Source organism: Zootoca vivipara, chromosome 1 (genome assembly GCF_963506605.1).
Source record: "Zootoca vivipara chromosome 1, rZooViv1.1, whole genome shotgun sequence".
Classification (NCBI taxonomy): domain Eukaryota; kingdom Metazoa; phylum Chordata; class Lepidosauria; order Squamata; family Lacertidae; genus Zootoca; species Zootoca vivipara.
The window spans coordinates 109,109,168-109,132,744 of NC_083276.1; the positions used below are offsets into that span (position 1 = coordinate 109,109,168).

A 23,577-nucleotide genomic window follows, 5' to 3' on the forward strand; every position below is an offset into this window, starting at 1 on the left:
AATTTATTCAAATATATTCTATTTCTGTACACTGCTGAAATGCTCTCTGAATGAAGTACACATTCTGACATAAAAATAAATAATATAACAATATGCTTTGAATCAAGAATTGTATAACAATAAACCAATTGATTTCTTTCAGTATATTTCTGTGGTCTTTATTACCATGCTATGCTTTACTCATTGACTCACTGGGTTGCCAATTTACAAATTCAAACATGGACCAAATCAAACAAATTAGCATTGCTGCATTGGCTGGGAAAGCACCCAAACTAACAACAGGCTATGTGCTTTCTGCTGCACTCAAGGAACTCTCTTATCTGCAATGTATCTTTAATGCTGAACATTTGTTTGCTGTCTTGTCTGTAATGCAAGGAGGGCATTATGTGTGCCAGATGTGGGTTCCTCTGCCCACACTGCTGGCCACCAGCCATGAGTGCAGGCAAAAGAGCCAAGCACAACAAAATTGCTTCCAGGCATTGAAAATTATATGCCATCCCGAGAACCTGGTGACTGGGTGACCAAGAAACATAACAAACAAATAATAAATTAATTCCTTTTTGCTGGAATGGGCCATAAGACATCAAACTGCAGCCCAGGTGATGCCTACAATGAAAAGGAAATCTGGTATTTTGGTGGGTTTTAAAGAGGACAAATAATTAGTCCCTGTCAAAACCTTTGGTGCCTGTCAATGCAGCCAGTTGAGCAGGCTCACCCTTGAAGTCCCCTACAGCTATACGATACGAGAAAGGGGGGTCAACAGATTTTCCAAACAAGCATTCACACTGGTTTGCCTAAATGGCTCATAATAGCAGGTAATCAGGCAATCAATAGAAAATACGGTAACTGAAAAGACAGTTGTTGATTACATACCACGAGGTTTCCAATCACCATGACCAGCATGAACACAATGAGGCACATGGCTTGACCTGCAACTTCCATACAGTCCCACATGCTTTCTATCCATTCTCCGCAAAGGACTCGGAACACAATCAAGAAAGAGTGGAAAAAGTCGTTCATATGCCAGCGTGGAAGTGAGCAGTCCTCTGAAATCTTGCACTTACAATTATCATAGCTTTTGCCAAACAGCTGCATGCCAACCACAGCAAAAATGAAGACAATAATAGCCAGGACCAAGGTCAGATTTCCCAGAGCACCCACAGAGTTGCCAATAATCTTTATCAGCATGTTCAGAGTTGGCCAAGATTTCGCCAGCTTGAAGACTCGAAGCTGAAAATGACAATGAGGCATTTATTTATATGAGAAAGAGATACAGACTGTGGTTGCAATTCATAGACTCACATCCCATAACCAGCTATATACTGGACAAAGAGCCATGAACTCAAGCATTTCCATAGCTCTATTTGGGAAAGCTCCACCAACACCCATATGACACACTTGCTGAGCTTATGGCCTATAGCAGTGGTAAGGAACATGTGGCCCACAAGATGTTGCTGGACTACAATTCCCATAACCCCTCGCCATTAGCCATGCTGTCTGGTGCTGATGGGAGCTGGAGGCCAGAGGGCCACATGGGTTCCCCATCCCTGGCCTGTAACTAGAGTTGTCACAGTGTAAGGCAGGCTTTCCCAAGCAGGAGTTGCCCCCAGAGGTACATGTTAATGTCTCACTCCTCCTAGCTAGTGTGGCTTCTCTGTTGATGTAGCTGTGGATATAAAGTAAGGATAGCATGGACACTCTTTTCCCTTCTTTAGCAGCAGAACCGCGTTAGCTTAAGAATTCCCAGTGTCCGTGTAAGAGGACATCTTGGATGGATAAGCAAAGGTGTGCTGTTAATCAGCAGCATAAATCAAAAGAAAATATGAGATTATGGTGCTCCAAGAAAAGCTTGCACCCTTTCTCTGCTGGGTACGAGGCCTTGGAGAGACGAGCGAACCTGGCAACTTTAGGTCCTCACACCCATTTAATACACTTGGTGCTGGCTTCAGTTTGGTAAAAAATAATGATGTGGTTGGGATAAAGGGTGGAAACCTTTCAAAAGTAGGCTCAGGACTCACTGCTTTTCTGTAGATTCTGTGGCCTTCCTCAGATCCAGTCAGAGGTAGGTTTTTTTTTAACTATTTCCCCTCTCAAGCCTACAATCAAATGAGTAATGAGACTTTGCTTCTTAATTACCAGTCTGAATGACCGTAGAACAGATAATCCATCCACATCTGAAAAGCCCAGCTCTATCAAACTCAGGCTGACAATGATGCTATCAAAAATGTTCCAGCCTTCTTGGAAATAGTAATAAGGATCCATGGCTATTATCTTGAGGACCATTTCTGCGGTAAAGATCCCGGTGAAGACCTAAGTGGAGAATGAAATAAGGTAACTTCTGCATTTTATTACCCTGTCTCCCCCTTCCCATTTCCCCCATGGAAATTGCATGTTTTGTATTAAAAAGAAGCAATGCATGGATGTAATCTAATAGTGAAAGTGCGGGGATTGCATCATTGTCCTGTTCGAAGCGGCAGTGTGCTGAGTCTGAACTCAGAAGAACCAACTTGCAGCATACAGAAGACAGGGTTGGAAGTGCTCCCTAGAGGAGCCATTCTTGTTTAGCTTGGGAATTTCTGACTGTGTGGAGGAACCTATTCATACTGACTTCCCTTTATGCGTCTGCCAAACACACAGAGGTTGATGGGAGTGGAGCCGGTCTGCGTGGAAGATACGTTTGTTTGAAAGCGGACGACAGAGAAACAGAGTATGTCTTGGCTATCTGAGGAAGAGCTTACTGCAAGGAAGTTTCCTGGCTAAATGTTTGGGGAGGAAGCTGGGAATTTTTCAAAGAGGCTCTAAATCTGGTAGGAATTTGGAGGAGCAGCAAACAAACCCTAGGTAGATGCTTGGTTGTGTGGAGCCAGGTATTCGTGCAGGACAGAAGCCTATGGAAGCAGAACTTTGGGAAGAAGGAGGAAGCAGGGCTTTGGGGACACCGGTTCAATCCTAGTTTAAAGGACTTCAGATAGCAGGGCTGGGGGAAACCTGCTATCACAGAGAGCTGGTGGTGGTTACATAGGACTGGTCTAGATGATGTCTTGATTCAGTAGAAGGCAGATTCATATATTCAACAGGTTTAGGAACACCCAGTGGAGATACAACCATTTTTGAAAGCATCTTCAGTCGTCCAGAATTAGTTTTAAATAGAAAATGATACGATGGGGTGAAAAGCAAAAACAACCCCGACTTACCAGGTTTCCATTTGATAGAACATTCTTGAAGGCGTCGTCTATGGGATGATGTTCCATGGCCATAAACAATGTATTCAGGACAATGCAGATGGTGATGCCAAGATCGACAAACGGATCCATAACAATGAAATGAACATTTTTCTTTATTTTCAACCAAGTATTGCAGCAATTCCAAATCAAGTAACTGTGGGCAAATTTATACCAACATGGTGGACATTTCTGCCTGGATTCTTCAAGTTCTAAAGAGAGGCATATTGAAAACATGAGGACCAAATATTCACTCAATGCTGTTTGCCAATTATGAAAATGCAACTTGACTAAATTATTCAATAACTGAAAAACTAATTATGTAAGTTCTGTTGGCAACATTACCCCTATGATGATGCATTGATCATTTGATCCTGCAATCACCAAGTATTGAACATGCATGTTCATTAAAGGTTTGCTTTATTTCTGAGTTGTCTCTACCTAATAATTATAATTAGTGCTTTTCCAGATTTTACTTCTTTAATAACGTCTCTCAGAACTTCTCATATTCTTAAAAGATTCCATTCATTTATGAACCAAACTCTCACAGTGCAACCCCACACACCTACCTTCCATGGTATTTGTGATTATGCTTGCTATACTCATTGCTCTTTGCCTTATAGCAGGATCTTCCAGTAAATCCATTGGTATCTGAAAAGAACTTGACCTCCTCTTTCTGCTATCTACTTCAGAAGCAGTGCTCTGCAGTGGAGTAAAGCAGCTAGATTATCAACATAAACTATACAGGGAACCATACATTGTAAAGGCAACCCCACAAAATATAAAAGCATTCATGCCACATGCAGCTAAATAGTTTTGCCTTTATTATGCCAGACATTTTACAATATCTAGCCCTTCCAAAAAATATTTTTCATATATCTGGTTTTAAAGAAATAATTTAAATAGCAGAATGTATTTTGTACATGCCACAAAGGGCAAGCTGAACTCTTACAGCTTTTCAGTAGCTCAGTTCAAGCATCTGGCTTAGTGTAATGAATGTGTGTGAGCAGAATCAGATCCACATCTCAGGAACTTTCTCATTTGATATCATGTAAAGGAGCATATGCATTAGTCTGGTATTTTTTAGATGGGAACTGTCTGATGTCCTTCTGCTCCTCCAAAGTGTGTCAGGATTGTGAATATTGCACACACTCCTGACTCGCTACAACATCTTGAGTATGGTGTTCATTCTGCCTGTGAGCAGAACCATATTGCTGGGCCAAACATCTGACCTGGCTGTTCGATTATTATCAAAAGCCCTTCAACAAATGGAGCCATGTCTATTATGCTCTTGGGACTACAACTTCCATCAGCTCCATCCCACATGGCCAATGTTAAAGGATGATGCGAGTTGTAGTCTCAAGAACATCTAGGAGGCCACAGGTTCTCCATCCCTGGAGTAGCTAGAAGAAGCTATACGTTATTCAAAACATGAAGAACTTGAACCAGAGCTCAGAAATCTCCAGTTTTTATGCTTAGATATCCAAATAGCTTTCACATGGGGGTCAATAAAGAAGAAAGAAGAAGAAAAAGGTCACATGAGAACAACAATTACTTCACTCATCAGTATCCAATTTGTGTACAAGTGTTCCTTCAGGTCTTCAATCCGTTCAGGATTGCTTCTCCTTATTAAAACATCTAGTAAAGTTAAATGCCTGATTTCTCTCATTTAGAGCTTGTCGCATTTGTCTAAATAAATTAGCAATAAAAGTCTGACTTAATTGAGCTTTACCACGCCAATCAGAACCAGGGAAGAATTAGTGGGATAAAATGTTGTACGTATCTTCAAACACAATGTATAGGTAAGTGAGGAGTCCTCCATCAGTGTCAACGGATTACAAATAATGGTTCTGAAACAACTAAATGAAGCACAGCAACGATTTTAAATGAAAAAGAGCAATTGCTCCCAATTTTACAGATGGGAAGCTGGAGCTAAGACAAAAAGGCTTTCTGGTGAGCAGAAGCAGCTGGTGAGGCAGGAAAAGTGAGGCCCTGCTGGTCTCCTGGCTTCCAAGTACTGTACAATGTGTTGTTGGCACTCACTGGAGAGAAAAGGGGAGGGGGTCTTGGTGCTGTGTAATGGCATAATGGCAAGAGCCACTGGCTCCAGAGCTTGGCATTCCCACACCTAGCCCCTCATGCCCTCTGGTAAGCGCATGCTATGTCGGGATAGCAGCAGTGCTCCACCAACACCCCTACACCAGCTGCTACTACCAGCAAGTCCATTGCGGAGCAAAGTTTTTAAACTGGGGCCTTATCAGGTTTTAAGTCTAGATGATATTTGTTGCTTCAAAATCCACGCAGACATGCCTAATAATTTTCTACTGCTTGGAAAATGCCATTTCCCCTCAACGTTAGGCTTCAAAATGAACCCTGTGTGATTGCAGCAATGCCAGGGGCTGATTATCACCCACGAGGTCACTAATGGAGAGCTACATATCTATCTTCAAATGCTGCCCAGTTTCCCTCTGTTCCTTACCCCCCCTTTATGTATCATGCCTGGTCCTTCTCCAGCAGTGGAGCACACACACACAGACATACCCATAAACGTGGAGCTTTATAAACGATAAATACAGTGGAACCTCAGTTTTTGAGCGTCTTGGCAGCCAAATGTTTCGGAAGCCGAATGCAGAAAACCCGGAAGTAATTGCTTCCATTTTCGAACGTGCCTTGGAAGTCAAACAGCTTCCGCTGTGTTTTCCCCCCTTTTTTTCCAATGGATTTTGCTGACCGCCAATTGCTCCTCGGTTTTCGAATGTTTTGGAAGTCGAATGGTCTTCTGGAAGGGATTATGTTTGAAAACTGAGGTCCCACTGTAAATAGAAATCAGGGCACTGGCTGTTGCCTCCCTCCCTGTCCTTCCCTGCTAGGCTGACAGGAGGAGCTGCTTTAGGGAAGGCCACATGACCTGCAAGGTGATGGGAGACACCCCTTTCTCAGGGTAATTGGGGAAGGTAATGGTACAGGTTTTGCTGAGGGAATGCAAAGGAGATCGGGTAGCTGGGGAAACAAGAGGAGAATCAGGGAGAAGGACGGAGTGAGAGGAAGAGGATGTGCAGGAACAGGGAGAATGCAAAAGGAAAGTGGCCTCTGCCACTGAACAAGCATTTGCTGTGCACAAAGTAAATGTACATTTGGCCATATTAAACTGCCCAACTCAGGGCTGTGTTTGCAAAAGCTCATGCAGGCAGAGGCAGGGCCATTCCTTTCCGTGTCGCATAGTTTTCAAAGCCCGGAGAGTTACAGCATGAAAGCTTGCTTCCCCACCACCACCACCATCGCCGCCACCCCAAGATGCAGATGCATTTAGGCAGCTTGGATTCCATTCTGTAGACCCACCATGCCTATGCTACTTAAAACATCCTTACACTGTCATCGGTAGTTGCTTTATCTATTATCACCTCTGGGAGAAGCTGTCCAGTGGGCGACAGGAGTGCCGGGGGTCCTCCTACCAAGGATACCACCCCATTGCAGTCCACACTGCTGTTCCTCTTCCCATTCACTGGAAACACAGGGAACATGGTCTGGCTCATGTTACTTCCGCATCGCTCGCTATGCCTGCGTAGAATGAAATAGGAACCGCTACGGCTCCCGTTGTCGTCGAAGGTGCTCTGTTCGCTATCGGCATCCGAGCCCCCTTCAGTGGTCGGGCCTCTGACGCTGGAAAAGCTTGCTCTGCTGTTCCGCCTCGTGGAAAACAGCATTGACTAAGGAGATACAAACAGAACAGTTAGATGAAACTTAGGAAGCCATAGCTAAATCATCACTGCTGTTGCTCTTCCCAAATCCAGAAGGTTTTTCAGGTTTTGGTGAACTACCAAAATATTACCCTTTGTGTGTATTCACCGGGGGTGGCAGTGGGGGAAATAGTGAGCTTGATAGTATTTAGTTAAAAGACAGTCTCTTAAAAAGAATATGTATTCCCCGGCTTTGTTCTCACAATGACAACAGCAATATTCTTTCCTCTTTGGTTAAGCATTTATGTTATGAAAGCGAATGTATTTTTCAATACAATAACCAGTGCTAGAAACTCAATATATAAGCTAGGTGTCAAATGGTTCCTTAAACCAGGGTTACAGTTGCCAAAGTGAAATGCCAAGTTGCTATTTGGGGGGCAGACTGGTTCAAAAGTCGTATTTTTCAATACGACTGCTCGGTTCCTGAAATTCATTCTGACTGTGCAGATAAAATATAATGGATGGAATTCTACAGGATGTGTTGCTAGTGCATGAAAAATGTCAAGATCCAAGGGTCCCCAGGAATGCAACTCCAGATGGTGAGGACATTGGGCACCACCTCAATGCCTGGGCATTTTCACTTGGCCTCAAAGTGGTAAATAGTGAGGCGCAGAATGTGCCTGGCAAATTTTGAACGATGATGCAATTTACTCAGTTGGCACTAGCCTGCCTTTCTGAATATCTACACCACAAACAACTGAACAAGAAATGAAGATGAAAAAAGCAAAAGATAAAATGTTGAAGGGGGGAAATCACTGAGGGAGAGGTTTGTGTAGGGGAGAAGCAACAAATATGAGAAGGGCTAAGTCTGCTCTTCTCTGTCATACATCCCTCTTGATGCCCTCATGTACCAAGTTGCACACTCCCCCTGCGTTTTCTTTGCTTAAGCATCAAGCAATTAAAAGGTGTCAAGGCCTGGGCTTCACCAGTTATTTCTCTACTAAACTCCCCAAAAATTATGTATTAGATTCAGATGATACTAATCCTTGAAACCTGTAGAACACAAGAGATTGGTAGAAGGTATTGGTGCTTTTGCACTTGTTCCCGTGGCTTTGCCTTCTTCCTCCTCCCCTGTACATGCTGTTGGACTCCCAACTTCTGCCAGCATGGCCAGGGATGATGGGAGTTGTGGTCCAACAACAGCTACAGGTTGCCCACTCCTGGCATGAAACGTCAAGCCTAAAACAAATCGGTCCCATCACCCAGAGCCCGCCTGAAAGTTGAACATTTTGCAACAGCACAGCTAGTGCCACAACGTACCTGGTATGGAGAGGTGACCCTATTTTCATATGTGAGCCTGTTTCCTTCCAGGGAAAACTGAAACCCCTTCTTTTTGATGCTGCTATCAGACTCAGATTTTGGAAACTTTTTGCCGTTCGCTTTCTCGTCTCCTACAGACAGTTCTCTCTGCCGTCTCTTCTTCCTCCGGTTCCTTCTTTCTTTAGCGCTTTTGGAGCTCAGCCTCGACATTTCCGAAGAAGTCTGGGAAAGTCTTCCAAGTGCGCCATCATCCTTAAAGTCTTTGTAAGCGGCTGCGGCTGCTATTGCCTGTTGTATAAAGAGAGGTCAAGCTCTGTTATAGCTTGCAACTAACACATATTTATTGTAGAACTATTTCTGGATGGGTTATCTACGCTTCAAGAATACAAGGAGACGGATGGTTTCCTCTTCCAGAGTATTAACAAAATAGCTTCCAACTAGGGATCTGGAAGGCTTGCTTGGGGGTATATATTTATTGTTCATGGAGAATTTTTTTGTATGCGCCAATGTAATATATACTCTGAAGATAGTATGCTGGTGGATTGTTTCCTTTTTATACCAGGGTAGACAGCATGTTGCCCTCCAGATGTTGCTGAATTAAAATCCCCATCTCTCTGACCACTAGCCATGCTGGTAGCTGCTGGGAGTTAGAGCCCAGCAAAATCCATCTGCTCCTGCTCTACACAATGCTGCAATCCACTGGTCTTAGTACACAGAAAGCACAATGTAAGGGCTGTTCCACATTTTGTGTCAGAAATAATATTAATATTAATAATGCTATTATTTGTACACTGCCCACCTAACTGGGTTGTCCCACTCTGGGAGTCCTCCAACAAATATAAAAGCATCATAAAAGATCAAACATTGAAAACCTCCCTGTTTCATAAACCTTACACTTAATAATAAATAAAAAAGATGCAAAAATAATTTGTATCTTTTCCTGAATCATTATTTGATCAGTGAGAGTTCTCATTTGGTTTTCAAAACCCATGCTTCTCTCTCACACATATATACAGTACACACACACACACACACACACACACACACACAAACAAAATATACAAACATATATATGAATGACACATGAATCTGCTTCATTGTTTATTGTCCAAAGAGCTTCCAATTTGCCGCTGTCAGAATCACCCTAAAAAAATTTGACACCCTGAGAAATTCAGAGGTCTGCTGAAGAATATTCACTTGCCAATATTCACTTGCATATTGAGGTGTAGAAATATATTTTCTGTTGAAAAGCACATCTAATAAGGAATGTATCCAAATGATTAACTGTAAGTGTCTGACAATACGCAATGTAGGAGCAGCTCACCCAGTGGGGCAGCAGGGCAGCAATAACCTCCTGGTAGTGGCATCATTGATACATAGCAACAATTTGGGGGCACATCAGTGGATCCAATCCAGTGCTCCCACCAGTGCACCCACACCGACTCTCTCTTTTCTAGTAAGTAGCAGGGACACTTCTGTTGGGAGGCTATTACTGCAGGTGCGCCAGTGAAATTGTCAAGTATTTAAGGTGGCACAAGACACACGGTTGTTTCTGAGATTACACCATTAACTTTCATTTTTTCCAAACTGTACTCTCTACTAGTAGAGTTTATTTAGCATTGCCCTGAAATCCCACTGCAAAATCCCACTGAAAATCTGCACTGGAATCCCACTGCACAGGAATCAAACACAAGTCCCACTGAAAATCAGCAGAGCTTTGTGCAACTGCTGTCTACCTGCTGTTAGGGTTATCCATTCATATATATTTTTTTTCTTAAAACATTTTAGCCTTCTTCAATTAAGTTGCATGCATGAACTCATTTGCACATGTTGCTTTTTGCCCAAGTGCACAATGGAACTTCTGCAGGGAATCTCCGGGTAGTTACGCCTTCTATTCTCAAATTTGTGGGGAAATGCTGTACTAGCGCAAAAGTTTCCAGTACCTGGGCTTCTTCCTGTTGCTTTTTCAGCTGCTCCAGCATCTGCTGATATTCAGCCTCCTTCCTCACTGCTTCTTCCATGGTGGCTTGGCTCTGCTCTTCGTAGGCCATGGCAACAACAGCCAGGATCAGGTTGATCAGGTAGAAAGAGCCGAGGAAAATCACCAGGACAAAAAAGATCATGTACGTTTTGCCAGCAGCACGCAGAGTCTGGGGAAATCATAGGCAATGTAGGTTATTAGATCAGTAAGACAGCTGAAACTTACAAGTATGAGTGACTAGGCCACACTCAGATTAGACTCAATGGACTTAAGGTATGAAGGCAGCAAGGCTAACCTCACTTATCTGAGACTAAGCCCCACTGAATTCAACAGGGCTGACTTCTGGGTACGCATGGTTAGGATTGTGATGTTACGTAAGTAGTTACCAAGCACCCCCCCCCCTGAAATCTGCTCTTAAGTGTACAACCCTATGGAATATTGTGGAAGTGGGGAGGAGGAGAAATCGGGGGGGGGGAACCTCTCTTCCCCCTTCCACAGACTGGAAGCTACACTAGATTGCAGCCCTTTCTGCAAACAGAAGAAGCTCTTCCATCTTTCTTGGACGGGCTACACCAGAACCAACCCAAGTGTTCAGAAACACTTATGGGGTGGGAGTATCTGCAATACAGCACAGTGCTTTGAACAACATTTCAGAAATCCATTTCATTTACAACTCCCATTGAAAAGTCCAACCTTTCCTGTGCAGTCTGTGAGGTTCAGCCCTTTCTCTCAGAAAACAAAACTGGCTTTCAAATGCAGCAATTTATCATTGCTGTTTTCAACTGAGCAAGCGTTTCATAGAGACAGGAATATAGAGACACAGTGGCGTAGCGTGGGGCGGGGGACACCAGGACAGTTGCCCCAAGCACAAATTGTTAGGGCCGCAAAATTTTGACACCCGGTGCTGCCTCAATACAACTGTGTGCTTCCGTTTCTGGGCTCTGTTGAAAACGGCTTCTCCATGCGAACCAGGAAGTGACCTCTCCAGACAATGGAGTGACTCTTCTTTTCTTATCTCTGCAGCTGCAAACTCCTGGGTGACACAGATGCCTTAGGGGCAGCTGAATGTGCATGTATACCCCATTTCCCACCCTCCCTCCCACCCCCCATCCATGCAGCCCTGGGTGTTGGCAACCCACACTACGCCACTGTAGAGAGCGGCCATATTCTGAGTCAGACCATTGTCCTTTTAAACTCATTGTCCACACTGACTGGTGGAGGCTCTCCAATGCTTCAGGCAGGGTGTGGGCTTGCATCTTTCTCAGCCCTACATGTAGATGTTGCAGATTGGACCAGGGACCTTCTGCATGCAAAACAGATGGTCTACCACTGTGCTATGGCCCTTCTCATAGGGATGGAAAGGTGTAGTATTAGGCTTTCCCCTTACGTACGGTATCAACAGAATTTGGTTTTGAGACCCTCTCACCAGCTGGTACAGGTTTTCCCAGTAGTCCTGAGTCATCAGCCGAAAGAGTGACAAGAAGGCCCAGCTGAAGGTATCAAAGCTTGTGTAGCCATAGTTGGGGTTTCGGCCAGCTTTTACACATATATATCCTTCTGGGCACTGGCTGTGAAAGAAAGCAATGGAGGAGAATTTCATAAAATCCACATTTCAAGCAAACTGTCCTAATTTGCACCTTCCAGATAATTACACCAATAAGGACGTAATTATCTTTCAAATTTCACACTGCTTTCAATTTTGTGATACAGTTCTCAGTAAAAAGGGGGGAAAGCACCAATATGCATTAAAGATGTGTGTTTTAGCATAACGTAATTTAGAAACATGCACGTTTTGTGGCAAGGTACATCTTTAAATATGGATTTTAGTATGGGTTTTTTTTGTAAAAAAGATGTTAACAGATTAATGCAGTAGCAGGCTGTGAATGGAACACATATCTGCTGCTGCTACTACTTCCAATTTATGCATATAGAATGGGCCATGTTAGTCCATTTTAAGTGTCTGAAAGAAAACAGCAAAAGTATAGTTGTTGTTTTTTTTTTAAAAAAAAACAGCTCAAAACCACAACTTATGCTTGCAGAATAGAGGTGCGCTGCGGTGTGTGATACAGTGGTACCTCTACTTACGAATTTAATGCGTTCCGAACGCACATTTGTAAGTTGAAAAAATTTGTAAGTCGAATCCCATAGGAATGCATTGAGAGAAAAAATTCGTAAGTCGAAGCAACCCTATCTAAAAATTCGTAAGTAGAAAAACCGCATCCAAGATGGCGGACGGAGCTCCATTCGTACCATAAGTAGAAACTTTCGTAAGTACCCTGTTTCTCATATTTTAAGACATACCCATAAAATAAACCATAGCAGGATTTTTAAGCATTCAAGGAATATAAGCCATACCCCGAAAATAAGACATAGTGATAGGCGCAGCAGCAATGCCGGCCGCGGCAGGAGGAGGAGGAAAAAAATAAGACATCCCTTGAAAATAAGCCATAGTGTGGTTTTTTGAGGAAAAAATAAATATAAGATGTGTCTTATAATATGAGAAACACGGTAGAAACATTCGTAAGTAGAGGTACCACTGTATTTCTAATCCTTTTGGATGGGTTGGGAACCTGAGAAGCTGGGAACATAGGAAGTTCTGATACATCAGACCTGTCTACACTGAGCGGCAGCCGCTCTTCAGGGTTTCAGACAGGTCCTGCCCCAGCCCCCGGCTGCCACCGTCTAAATAGCAATGTTGCATCCCTTAGAACACACCACAGCACATTTCCATTGTCTGAGCATCAGTTTGAGACTTTGCCTCTCTTTTTTGCCGATTCCACTTTTGGGGGCTCCTCCTCCTCTCCTTTTGCAAAAAAAAAAAAAAAAGGCGGGGGACAAACCCTGGTTCACTATGAACTAGACTCCTGAGAGTATAAAATAGCTTATCACAGGACTCCTATACATTTCTACAAAGAAACGGTGGGAAATAAACATTTGTACTAAATCGAGTCCTTGTTAAACCCAAACATTACCAATGGCTTGAGTCACCTTCCCACAATGGGGGGAAACCCATTCCTCCCTCCAGCTGCCGTGCTCCATGCTATTTTAATGTATTCCCACCCAATCCCCGAAAGTGGCTGTTTGGAGTGTGGGAGAGGAGGGCTCTGGAGGGAAAGAGACAGCAGAGAAACCCAATTCCATTAACCTCATTCTGCTCACAGCTCTTAGGTTCTGAATTATGCCATTAGATTAGCCAGCTTCACTTGCATGATTAGCGGGGGCTTCCCCCTACACAATTTTACGCTTGCTTACCCAGCATCTGTGCCGTTACCACAAAGCAAGGGATCCGGCGATCCTTCCAAAGTATAAAAATGTTTTGTTTGTTCTAAGAAGGAAGGAAAGGGGTGGGGGGGAAAGAAATGTGTTACCTTCTGCTTTCATTCAAATGGTTGCTTTAAAATGATAATCCAATGTAAAAGCTTGCACAAGTCCTCTCACACCTTTTTTGGGATGGCAAAAGGCCCCAGCGAGGGGGTAGCATCCTCAGAGCCCCCTCTGGATAGGGGGCATGGTCGTAAGCCCGCACCACCTATCAGAGGCCGGATCCTAGCCTGCACCCCAGATTAGCAGATGGGGATGCAGGCGAGGACATGGGCTGGGCCATGGGGCAGAGCTGACGGAGCAGGAAGGCTTCCCTCTGGTCTGCCCCCATGGCCATTTAAGCAGCGCTCACCTGGGGTCCTACCGGCCCCAGGCGTCTTGCCTGGTGTCAACAGGCAAGGAGTTCCAAAGTGTGGGCACTGCCACACTAAGATGATCGGTTTCTTACAAATGTGAAACAGTGTACTTGTTATATGGAACCTATAACGGTGCCAATTCTGCAGATCGAAGTGGCTGAATGGGCATAAACGGGACAAAACAATCTCACAGGTAAACTGGCCCCAACTCGTTAAGGGCTTTAAATGCTAATTAGTTACAGCTCAAACTCGACCCAGTAGCGAATCAGCAACCTGCGCAGGTCTCTTCAGCAGATGTGATATGTATTCTGGCAGGGTCTCCTGTCAGCAATCACGCTGCAGCACTCTTCACCAACTGCAGCTTCCAGATCAAGCACAAGGGAAGCCCCATGTATATGTCCCCCAAACTTGAGATGTCAGTATTGGGAGCTCTGCTACCAAGTAATCAAAAATGGATTCCTAAGCTAGTAAAAGCAGTTTCTTAGCATTTGTTGCAAGGCAAGGCACTGAACCCAGGCAGTATACATGTGAGGGTGAGGGATATGAGTGAGTTTTGACAAGATCCATGCAGTGGTGTCACCCAGAGGGAAAGTGCCAGGCCAGGGGAGGCTGCTGATCCTTCTCTTCCCTGTTGACACTGTTTGCCCGCTTAAAGGTGCTGCCAATGTTTTGATGGTGCTTTACCAGTTTTAAAGTGGCACGCCGCCTCGATATTTTATGAGACGGTGGTATATAAATACTAGATAGGATGGACAGATACGGAAGGCAGATTCACAGAAAAGAAAAGGAGTGTCAACAGCAGGGGTAGAAGGTTCCAGTAGTAAGCAATAGGGCTAGGCCGCCTGTTAGGGCTTGACAATTGCCTGACAATGCTACCCAGAAGGCCAGCCTAAAGGAGAATTCATAGTTATTCTGTGTCTAAGTGAGGTTGGTTCTCTGATATCTCAGCAATTCCTCCTGCTGAGTTCTTTATTTCTGAATGATGCCTATTATGACTTGCCCAAGAATGAAAGTTGTCTGCATTCACAGCACCACCTCAGTTTGTATCCAGGTGTCCGCACTGGACCACAGAGGCCCTTTCAGTAAACCTCACCTGTGTCGCCAATGTATTTATCCCAGTCGATTATTCCTGCGTTGTAGTATTGCGCAAAGTACGGTTCTTCAGCAGAATCGTTACTTAGGGGCCAAAGCAAACATTTTTGCCTCAGGTGGCCCATGAACAGCTGCAACCCTATTAGTGCAAATACACTCAGGCAGAACACTGTCAGGATCATGACATCTGAGAGCTTCTTCACTGACTGAATTAGGGCCCCCACAATGGTCTTCAGACCTAAAAGGAGAGAAGAATGTGGAATTACAATATCCGACTCATTGTTTTTGGTGTTGAGTAGTTGAATATAGTTGTATGGCTGCTGAAATTTAAAAATGCCATGCAGGCCTAGATGTAAGAAGCTATCATTTTTGTCATGAGGTAAAATGAGAAAGCCCCTTTACCTCATGGAAAATTGTTCAGAATGTAAAATTGCAAATGGAAATGAAAAGCACACAGCCTATACTAGCCATTTAAAAGCTGGTGACATGGTTATTCATGCTTTGTATTGATCTCATGTAAAGAAAAAAGGTACTGATTGTACATTTTTTCGCTCATGAAGCACACATCCTTTCAACCCATAAAACAGTTTGCTGAGGAAAGGTGTTTTTTAAAGCAGTACTTCATGCAATGCTCATGCTATTCTTTATCACAATATTGGTTTAATTTCTACTAGTGATTCAGCTTTCCAAATGCTGAAATTTTCCATCCCATGTTATTTCAATAAACGGTAAGGTTTATCTTAATATGAAAGCTGCAACTACTTTTCATATTGGCGTGGGAGAGAAAATTTAGTATTTTAATATGCAAAATACAAACTCTGTATACTGTCTCATGCAAGAATATGTTAAACTCAAAGGCTGACTTGCTTTCTTTTTAAAAAAATGATTTATTTTTTTCGGTAGCATCTAAAAATCTACATTCCTTAAAACAACAATATATGGTTAGCAGCAAAGCTTGTGCAAAGTCATGTGACTTGCAGCTGTGGCAAATCTACAAGTCGGCCTCCGTGTTTAACCTAGCTCTCACCTGGAATGACTGATATTGTTTTCAATGCCCGAAGAACCCTGAATGTTCTCAACGCTGAGACATTGCCCAGGTCCACAAACTCTGTCACATATCTGCAGTAGGGGAGTTCACACACAAACACAATGACAGGATAAAAAGGAACAGTTGGGAAGCACGAGGGACCTAGCACTTTACACCACTCACTTCTTACCTGGGATTACAGAAATAGTTTTCAAAGCTCTCAACACTCTGAAAGCTCGAAGAGCTGAAACTTTGCCTAGGTCTACAAATTCTGTTATATACCTGTAGAATCAAATCACAATTATTCAGCATTGAGGCAGATTTTACACCACTTACCTAAAGATTTATTTAATCTACTTTTTTTAAAAAAACACAATTAAACAAGTTGCTTCCCCCCCTGTGTTTGCTTTCAATGCAATCTTGGGTACATTTACCTGAGATTAAGACCCACTGTATTCAATGGGGCTTAATCCCAGGTAAGCATGCACAGGCTCGAAACCATTGCATTCCCTCTTTTCATATTTTCCTACCTTACCCATGAGACCCTAAAACTAGGGTGGGAAATTCAGCACCAAGTATCATGTTGGGAATACACCACAGCCTTGCTATTTGCCACAATATGCATCACTTTTAAATGCTTATCTCTGAAACCAGAAAGGCTTGCCACATACTTATTTTTAAAATATAATAATAATAATAATAATAATAATAATAATAATAATAATAATAATAACAACATTTAAAGGATTATCCTAGTAGCAACATTAGAGTATGCCTACTACTGTCAACTGCTGGATTGTTTTGACAAGAGGAACTATGCCAATTTTTAACATAAATTACTCAAATCTAAAGACAAGATTTGTAATTATTATTTTCTAGAACAGGCATCCCCAACCTGCGGCCCTCCAGATGTTTTGGCCTACAACTCCCATGATCCTTAGCTAAGAGGACCAGTGGTCAGGGATGATGGGAATTGTAGTCCAAAACATCTGGAGGGCCAAAGTTTGGGGATGCCTGTTCTAGACTGTATCATTTTTCATAACAATTCAAATAATGATACAGTGAAACCTCAGTTGTCAAACGTAATCCGTTCTAGAAGCCCGTTCAGCTTCCGAAATGTTCGACAACCAAGGAGCGGCTTCCAATTGGCTGCAGGTGCTTCCTGCACTCAAGCAGAAACTGCGTCGGACGTTTGTCTTCCAAAAAACGTTCTAAAACCGGAACACTTACTCCAAAACCGAGGCATTTTGGAACCAAGGTCTGACTGTATCTGTTAAAACTGTGACCCGCACAAGTGGAACTCACTTCTGTAAAGTCTGCTCAGATGACACACTAGGAAAATGCTGGATACTTACGCAAATGAAATGACAAGGAAATCCAGCCAGTTCCAGGGGTCTCGGAGGAAAGTAAAACTACCTATACAGAAACCTCTTGCAAAAATTTTAATGAGGGATTCAAATGTATAAATTCCAGTGAACGCGTATCTACAGGGGAGAGAGAGAAAATCCAAGCAAACTTTTCAATCTATAGGCTAGAGCACGAATTATAAATACTTGTTCATTTATTTTTTAAGAATTATATTCTTCTTTTTGCACAATTATTAGAGAGAAGCTCGTAGCAACCCATTACATGAATCTGATGCTCTTCATTGGCCGTATCTGCTTTTCTTTCTCACGCACCCATCTTCTTTTTATATCTGTGTTGTCATTAAAATGAAGATATTACCCATAAAATATACCCGTTTTTTTTTTTTTATGGGAACACTGGAACTTTCATTACTGCAGAAGTGCAGACAGTCCCAGCCTTGGAGTGAGGACAGCAGGATATAATGAGGAGGAGGTGGAAGAGGAGGATGCAGTTCTTAAGGAGTCATTAAGTCCTCATTAAGCATCGGTGGCCAGAAAGGTAGAGGTCAGAAATTAAGGTACAATGCTGGGGAAGTTTATAAATGTGATCAGAGGTTCAGGAGTTCAGATTCAATGCGCCCAAGTATTCAATAAAGGGAAAATTATTACTTCCCTTTAGCTGAGTGCAGGGAAAAGAGCCTGATACATAATGAGGAAGTCTGAAAAAAAGGAGAAATTGTGATACAAGAGACCAAAATCCTGCAGCAAATTCTGCAAGTGCATTTTTGCTCCGCCACCATCCCCTCATCATTGCTTTTCTCCATGGGGTTCTATAGGACTTGGTTCTCAATACACCATTAGAATCATAGGACTGTGGAGCTGGAAAGGAACCCGAGGGCAATCTAGTCCAACCCCCTGCAATGCAGGAATATCAACTAAAGCATCCATCCATCTCCTTTCCTCTTCACTCTTTTCCTGTGACCTCACTGATTCTCACAGGCTCTGTTTCAGCTGCTGTGCTGATGAGTCCTACGTCTACTTTCCAATCTAACGGACTCCAGAATTAATTTCAGGAATGCACAGTGGTACCTCTGGTTACGAACTTAATTCATTCCGGAGGTCTGTTCTTAACCTGAAACCGTTCTTAACCTGAGGTACCACTTCCGCTAATGGGGCCTCTCGCTGCTGCCGCGCCGCCGCCACACAATTTCTGTTCTCATCCTGAGGTAAAGTTTTTAACCTGAGGTACTACTTCCGGGTTAGTGGAGTCTGTAACCCAAAGTGTTTGTAACCCGAGGTGTTTGTAACCCGAGGTACCACTGTATACCTTTTAAAACAATGTCATGGGTTGAACACAATTCAGTCAGGGCACAAGTGGAATGACCCCGTGTAGCAGAACATTGTTTCCTCTCTTGTGTGTTCCCCAGAACCCTAAAAATCTGCCCAAGGTTCCCCCCCAAGGTCTCTGAAGGAGATACTGGGTGGTGGTGGGAGCACACCTGTGATGAGAGGGAGGGAAAGTTCTGCTGCATGGGCGGAAGTCATGAATGTCACTGGGAAGAAAACAAAGAATGCACTTACTCTACAGACTTTGTCCACTCAGGAGGATCTTTCAAGGTCATAAACACGCAGTTTGTCAGAATAGTGAACATGATGAAGATGCCGAATAATGTTGGCTTAAGTCAAGGAACACATGACAAATGCTAGATAATGAAACAGGCTTCTAAGTGCATATGAATAAATTCCATCCAAGCAATAGCTATAAATCCAAGATGAAAATGTTTAACGCCATAAAAGGTAAAGGAAAAGGGACCCCTGACCGTTAGGTCCAGTCACAGACGACTCTGGGGTTGCAGCGCTCATCTCACTTTACAGGCTGAGGGAGCCGGCGTACAATTTCCAGGTCATGTGGCCAGCATGACTAAGCCACTTCTGGCGAACCAGAGCAGCACACGGAAACGCCGTTTACCTTCCCGCCGGAGCGGTACATATTTATCTCATAGCTGCCAAGTTTTCCCTTTTCTCGCGAGGAAGCCTATTCAGCATAAGGGAAAATCCCTTTAAAAAAGGGATAACTTGGCAGCTATGATTTATCTACTTGCGCTTTGATGTGCTTTCGAACTGTTAGGTTGGCAGGAGCAGGGACCGAACAACGGGAGCTCACCCCGTCGCGGGGATTCAAACTGCTGACCTTCTGATCGGCAAGCCTGCGCCACCCACGTCCCGTTTAACGTCATAGTAAAGCATTAATTGTGTGCTGCTAATTTTTTTAGGGTGTTGGATTGTAATTGTGGATCCCACTTGTGCAATGAATTTCCCATTCATCTCCTATCAACTATAGACCCCCCCCCCACTGTGCACCTCCAAAACCTGTTCCAGGGGATTGGGGCACATTCCAGAGCAGATTGGGAGGCTGCAAAGGGAGAGCAGAGGAAAGGAAAGTACCATTGTGTCTGCTGGCATGACGTTAGAGCTTGACCACAGAACTCTACTTCTACTGAAGTTCAACCAAGTGATTTCATTAAAACGATTTGCGTCCGTTTCAATGGTGAAATTAAGAGAAAATAAAGCCACATCCAAGTATTAAAATAGCCTCATGGTACTACTGAGTTTCTCAAAGAAGTGCTTTAAACAAGTATTACATAGAAGAAGAAAAAGGATATGAATGAACCAAAATCTTTATAGAAATTCTTCTAAGTATACTGAAAGGACTTAACATGTACAAGGCAGGTGTGGCGTTGAATCTGTAAATGGCCTTCCCTTTAGTCAATACTATAAATGTCTGAAAAGAGGAAAAAATACACACATGTAAAAGCAGGATTATAATAACGTTCAAGGAGATCTTGAAATGAAAATAAAAAAAGACAATTTCATTTACTTTGGTTTACTCTCAGGCCCAGTTCCAACATTTATGGGTAACCATAGTTTCTAATTATGAGTTGGTACCAAAGTGAACTTGTCCACTATCCCCTCCCCTATTTTATGCATGAAGAGAAGTGTGTGTGTGGTGTCTGCTCATCTTGGGAGGTGGGCAAGGCAGTCTTGATCCACCAGAGGTTCCAGTTTGGCTCACAGGGCTATTTTATGAAACCAGGGCTATCTGTCAATCAGGTGATGTCACCCTGAGAGGCGGGATATGTCAGTTGGTGGGTGGGGCTTGATGGGCAAAGACGATCCCTGAAGAAAGCAGGATTGAACTCCCCCAACCCAGTACTTCCACTTCACACAGCCTCAACTTTCATGTCCCATCACTGCTGCCAGGAGGCCATTGCTGCAGCTCTACTCCATCACGTGAGCTGCTCCTGCCTCTGATATGCAAAGGAGGAGAGAAAGCGGCAACACAAATCTGAGATTTGTGGGGGGTTTTTTTAGCAGGAAACCCATGTTTTCATATTACAACTAAGCGGGGCCTCATTGCGTGAAGATTTAAGTTCCCGGTTCCCGGAATGTTGTGCACTGGTTATCACAAAAATGCCAAAAGGACACAATTGCTGTCCCAGCACTTATAGGCCTGCCAGATTAAATGAAATAGCAACGTATCCCATACAGCAAATAATGCATGAATATTCAGTTAGTTCTGGGGTGAGGATTAGCCACTGAAGCAACAGATTGTCTGACATTTAATATCTTATCTCGACAGGGACAGCCTAACTACTGTCTATGCTCTAGTAACCTCAAGGTTAAATTACTGCAATCCATTACATCTAGGGCTGCCTCTGAAGCCGGTTCAGAAACTTCAGCTAGTGCAGAATTCAGTAGCCAGGTTGCTCACTGGGGCAAGACAGTTTGATTATATTACACTGCACTGGCTACCAAAGTCTCCGGGCTGGTTTTGACCTATAAAGCCTTAAACGGCTCAGGACTGCAATACCTCAAGAACCGCCTCTTTCCATATAAACCTACCCAAACCCCGAGATCATCTTCTGAAGCCCTTCTTTGTGTGCCTCCTCCTCGAAAGGTCCAAAGGATGGCAACATGAGAAACAGCCTTTTCCGCAGTGGCTTCTCATTTGTGGAATGCTCTCCCAAGGGAGGTTCGCCTGGCGCCTTCATTATACACCTTTAGGTGCCAGGCAAAAACTTTCCTCTTTAACCAGGTCTTTGGCTGATTGACATCCAATACTCTTTTTTAATGTGTTGGGGAGGAGGGGTTTGCTGGGTTGCTTTTGCTTTTATTTTCCTTACGTGCTTTGTGCTATTATATTGTGATTTTATCTTGTAACTGCCCTGAGACTTGTGGGTATAGGACAGTATACAAATTTAGCAACATAGTGCAATACAGTCGTACCTCGGGTTACGAACACCTCGGGTTACGAACACCTCGGGTTACGAACTGTGCAAACCCGGAAGTATTTTCGCCGCGTGCGTGTGCGCAAAGCGCGAAAATAGTGCTTTGCGCATGCACAAAATGGCGGTTCGGGTCGCGTTCGGGTTACGAACTTTCTGGGTTACGAACTGCGACCCGGAACGGATCGTGTTCGTAACCCGAGGTATTACTGTAATGCACTATGATCAAATATACCTTTGCTTGCCTCATTCAGGTTTTTTTTTTACGTTGCTTAGACATGAGAGTTATTCAGCGCATACATTGTATAGCCCCGTGCCCTGAGAAACCATGTTAAAGGCTTTGGTCTTCATGAACACTTACTTTTTTATCTGCATAATAAGGATCCAGGTCTTCCAAGGGCTCCGACACCATTCCTGAGGGGACATCCCCGTAAATAAAAGGCAAAGTCTTCCCTGCCTCCAAGTCATTGTTTGGCTTTGGCTTGTTTTCCTCACTGTCCTCATCCTTTTGCTCCTGATCAGTCTTCTGTTTTGCTTCTTCGTCAGCAATCCTTTGCTCAATTGCTGCAAGGGACTCCCGCGTGAATCGGAAGAAGCAGTCGGGTCCTGGCGGTGCGAGGTGTGCTTGTGCCATCTTTTCATTCTGCAAATGTTAATTACCTTTTAATTCTTGGGAAAGAATAACCTACAAGACAGAGACACACAAAAATAAAGTTAAAGGGAGGAGGGAAGGCAGCAGTAATGAGAAAATAAACTCTAAATCACAAAAACTGAGCTACTTGCAACAACACCATTGAGATCCCACCCCCGTCAAATGAGACGAGACTTGTAAAGGCCATTGAGAATCAATGAGACATGGTAGCTCAACTTCTAATTAACTCTTTTATAAATCCCAAGCAAACATTTTCTTTTACTGAAATGATCCTTAACAGGTACTTGCAGGATTGAGCTCAAGCAAGGACTTAAAACATTTGAACTATATGGGCTGGTGCCATTTCGATCAGTGGGTTAGGAGAGCTGAAAATAATGCCAATATATCGCGCTTCTCCGAAAATAAGACGTAGCCATAAAATAAGCTGTAGCAGGCTTTTTAAGCATTCAAGGAATATAAGCCATACCCCCAAAATAAGACATACCCGGTAGTGATAGGCGCAGCAGCAACACCAGCCGCGGCAGGAAGAGGAGGAGGAGGACTGCCGGGTCGGCGCCTGGAACCGGCTGCTGCTGCTGCAGCACCGACAAAGCGCCCAGCAGCGCTGTGCCGCGCGGAGCCCCGAGCCATTGGGACCCAGTAGCAGCAGCAGCTGGTTTCTTCACATATTGTCAGTACTGGTAGTGAAGTGGGTACCTCCCCTCGCCCCTCCCATGGCTAAATGGTTTTAATTTTTTTGTATTTTATATTCTTTCACCACTTTGATGCAACACTTTGGACAGGGGACTTGCTAGGCTGTTCACCAGGCTCCAGGGAGTCCCTATCCTTAATATATATATAAAAGACATCCCCTGAAAATAAGGCACCGTGTTGTTGTTTTTTTGAGGAAAAAATAAACATAAGACGGTGTCTTATTTTCGGAGAAACGCGGTATTTCACATCTGGCAACCCATGAACCCCTTTGGTTTCAGATAGTACAAGGGCAGAGTCTAAAAAGCCAAACTAAGCCTCCAGAATAGAGTACAGTTGTACCTCGGTTTAAGTACACAATTGGTTCCGGAAGTCTGTACTTAACCTGAAGCGTACTTAACCTGAAACGAGCTTTCCCATTGAAAGTAATGGAAAGTGGATTAATCCGTTCCAGATGGGTCCGCGGAGTACTCAACCTGAAGCATACTTAACCTGAAGTATGAATGTGATTGGTTCTGGATGTCGGTACTTAACCTGAAGCGTACTTAACTTGAAGCGAACTTTCTCATTGAAAGTAATGGAAAGTGGATTAATCCATTCCAGACGGG

At 43.6% G+C, this 23,577-nt stretch overlaps 1 protein-coding gene across 1 annotated transcript in view; it reads right to left on the reverse strand.

The window, feature by feature from the left end:
- Nucleotides 1-22,298, reverse strand: part of LOC118093597 (sodium channel protein type 2 subunit alpha-like) — a 50,465-nt gene extending 28,167 nt beyond the window's left edge. Inside the window, exons 1-15 of the mRNA XM_060280313.1 lie at nucleotides 21,989-22,298; nucleotides 20,005-20,123; nucleotides 18,923-19,012; nucleotides 17,351-17,479; nucleotides 16,186-16,277; nucleotides 14,970-15,206; nucleotides 13,452-13,524; nucleotides 11,626-11,767; nucleotides 10,162-10,368; nucleotides 8,219-8,506; nucleotides 6,623-6,928; nucleotides 3,791-3,923; nucleotides 3,195-3,433; nucleotides 2,137-2,310; nucleotides 874-1,230 (exon numbers count right to left, since the gene is read on the reverse strand). Coding sequence (XP_060136296.1) covers nucleotides 874-1,230; nucleotides 2,137-2,310; nucleotides 3,195-3,433; nucleotides 3,791-3,923; nucleotides 6,623-6,928; nucleotides 8,219-8,506; nucleotides 10,162-10,368; nucleotides 11,626-11,767; nucleotides 13,452-13,524; nucleotides 14,970-15,206; nucleotides 16,186-16,277; nucleotides 17,351-17,479; nucleotides 18,923-19,012; nucleotides 20,005-20,123; nucleotides 21,989-22,261 — 2,859 coding nt within the window. The 5' untranslated portion in view covers nucleotides 22,262-22,298. The remainder of the gene's footprint in view (nucleotides 1-873; nucleotides 1,231-2,136; nucleotides 2,311-3,194; nucleotides 3,434-3,790; nucleotides 3,924-6,622; nucleotides 6,929-8,218; nucleotides 8,507-10,161; nucleotides 10,369-11,625; nucleotides 11,768-13,451; nucleotides 13,525-14,969; nucleotides 15,207-16,185; nucleotides 16,278-17,350; nucleotides 17,480-18,922; nucleotides 19,013-20,004; nucleotides 20,124-21,988) is intronic.
- Nucleotides 22,299-23,577: the final 1,279 nt, after the last annotated feature.